Source organism: Pundamilia nyererei, unplaced genomic scaffold, assembly GCF_000239375.1.
Source record: "Pundamilia nyererei isolate P.nyererei 1_Seehausen unplaced genomic scaffold, PunNye1.0 scaffold00262, whole genome shotgun sequence".
Classification (NCBI taxonomy): Eukaryota; Metazoa; Chordata; class Actinopteri; order Cichliformes; family Cichlidae; genus Pundamilia; species Pundamilia nyererei.
This window is the reverse complement of record NW_005187663.1, coordinates 1-1,525: the sequence shown is the minus strand read 5'-3', so window position 1 is coordinate 1,525 and position 1,525 is coordinate 1. Positions and strand designations below refer to the sequence as shown.

At 41.3% G+C, this 1,525-nt stretch overlaps 1 protein-coding gene across 1 annotated transcript in view; it reads left to right on the top strand.

The window, feature by feature from the left end:
* galcb (galactosylceramidase b) overlaps positions 1-1,320 on the top strand; it is a 42,079-nt gene extending 40,759 nt beyond the window's left edge. The window contains exons 11-15 of the mRNA XM_005750107.2: positions 82-171; positions 257-346; positions 435-579; positions 686-866; positions 1,037-1,320. Coding sequence (XP_005750164.1) covers positions 82-171; positions 257-346; positions 435-579; positions 686-866; positions 1,037-1,274 — 744 coding nt within the window. The 3' untranslated portion in view covers positions 1,275-1,320. The remainder of the gene's footprint in view (positions 1-81; positions 172-256; positions 347-434; positions 580-685; positions 867-1,036) is intronic.
* The last annotated feature ends 205 nt before the right edge of the window (positions 1,321-1,525 follow it).

Genomic DNA, 1,525 nt, shown 5'->3' with positions numbered 1-1,525 from the left:
ACACACACACACACACACACACACACACACACACACACACATGAATGCTCCTTTTAACAAAGCTTTTTGTTTCCTTTATAGACTCACAATCATTCAGTGTGCATAAGGCCTCCACTACCTCCCTTTAATGTAACATCCCAAAATGCAACTTTCTGGCTAAAGGGGTCTATTGTAAGTTCATGTTATCTTCTTGAATCTTGCTTAGAGTTTCTGACTTGTACATCTCTCATGTTCAAGATTATTTATTTCTTCTTAGGCATCCATTAAAGAGCTCCAAGTGTGGCGGTCACAGTTTGACTTTAAGACGAACAAGCCCTCCTTTTTTGAGAAACTAAAACCCCTGAAGGTGCTGTTTACACTCTGAAGAAAGATGCACCTCAGTGATATGTGGGCACCAGTTTGTCAACTGTAACACTGTCTTTATATGACATTAGCTTGTAGATGGCTCGTTTACCCTGAATCTGGCTGAAGACGAGGTTTACACACTGACCACTGTTAGCACAGGAAGCAAAGGCAGCTATACCGACCCACCTCCCTCAGCTCGCTTTCCTAAAGTGTACAAGGATGACTTTGATGTTCGTAAGTTAACCATGTGCATGAACCCAAAACTCACCGAATTTTTAACGTCCATTAAAATGACATAAAATGTGACCTTTATTTTAAATCTGCTTCTGTGTATGTATAGGAAGCCCACCTTTTTCAGAAGCTCCATACTTTGCTGATCAGACAGGAGTGTTTGAGTACTACATTAACCTGACTGATCCTGGACCTCACGTTTTCACCTTAAGACAGGTTCTAACAGAAAGGCCCATCACATGGGCAACGGATGCTGATCAGACCATTAGTGTCATCGGAGACTATTACTGGTGAGTAGTCCTGTGACTACTATGATTACCTTAGTTGGGTTAGTCACTACTATCACTAACCCAACTAAAGTAATTCATGGGGTGTCTGTGGCTGAGGAGGTAGGCAGACACACACAGACACACAAAATTTTTTTTTTTTCTCCACCCTGTTACATTGTTATTTTATACAGGCAGAGCCTGACAGTGACATGTGACGTCTTCATGGAGAAGATGAATGCTGGTGGTGTGTTCATAGCAGCCAGAGTGGATAAAGGGGGACAGTCAATCCGCAGTGCTAAAGGAGTCTTCTTCTGGGTGTTTGCTGATGGCACCTACAAAGTTACCAATGATCTTGGTCAGTACAATCTGTCTCTGCTCCAACCTTCTATAAGAATGATCAAAGATGTCCTACCATTAGTTAATGATTGAGTCTTAAAAAATGATCAATCTGTCTTTATTAATGGGCTGTGTACCACAGGGTTTTGATGTTCCACTAGTTAAACCATTACTTATGTAACCCAGGTCCCACGTAGCTATGGTAAAGCTAGAGTATATAGTACAATGAGACTGGGCCTGGGTTCGTAGTGCTACTAATAATGATACCTGATACCCTCTAATTTAACTAATAAGGACCACCACAACTGTACTTTACACAAATTTATCCCTCACCGGGTATTTAT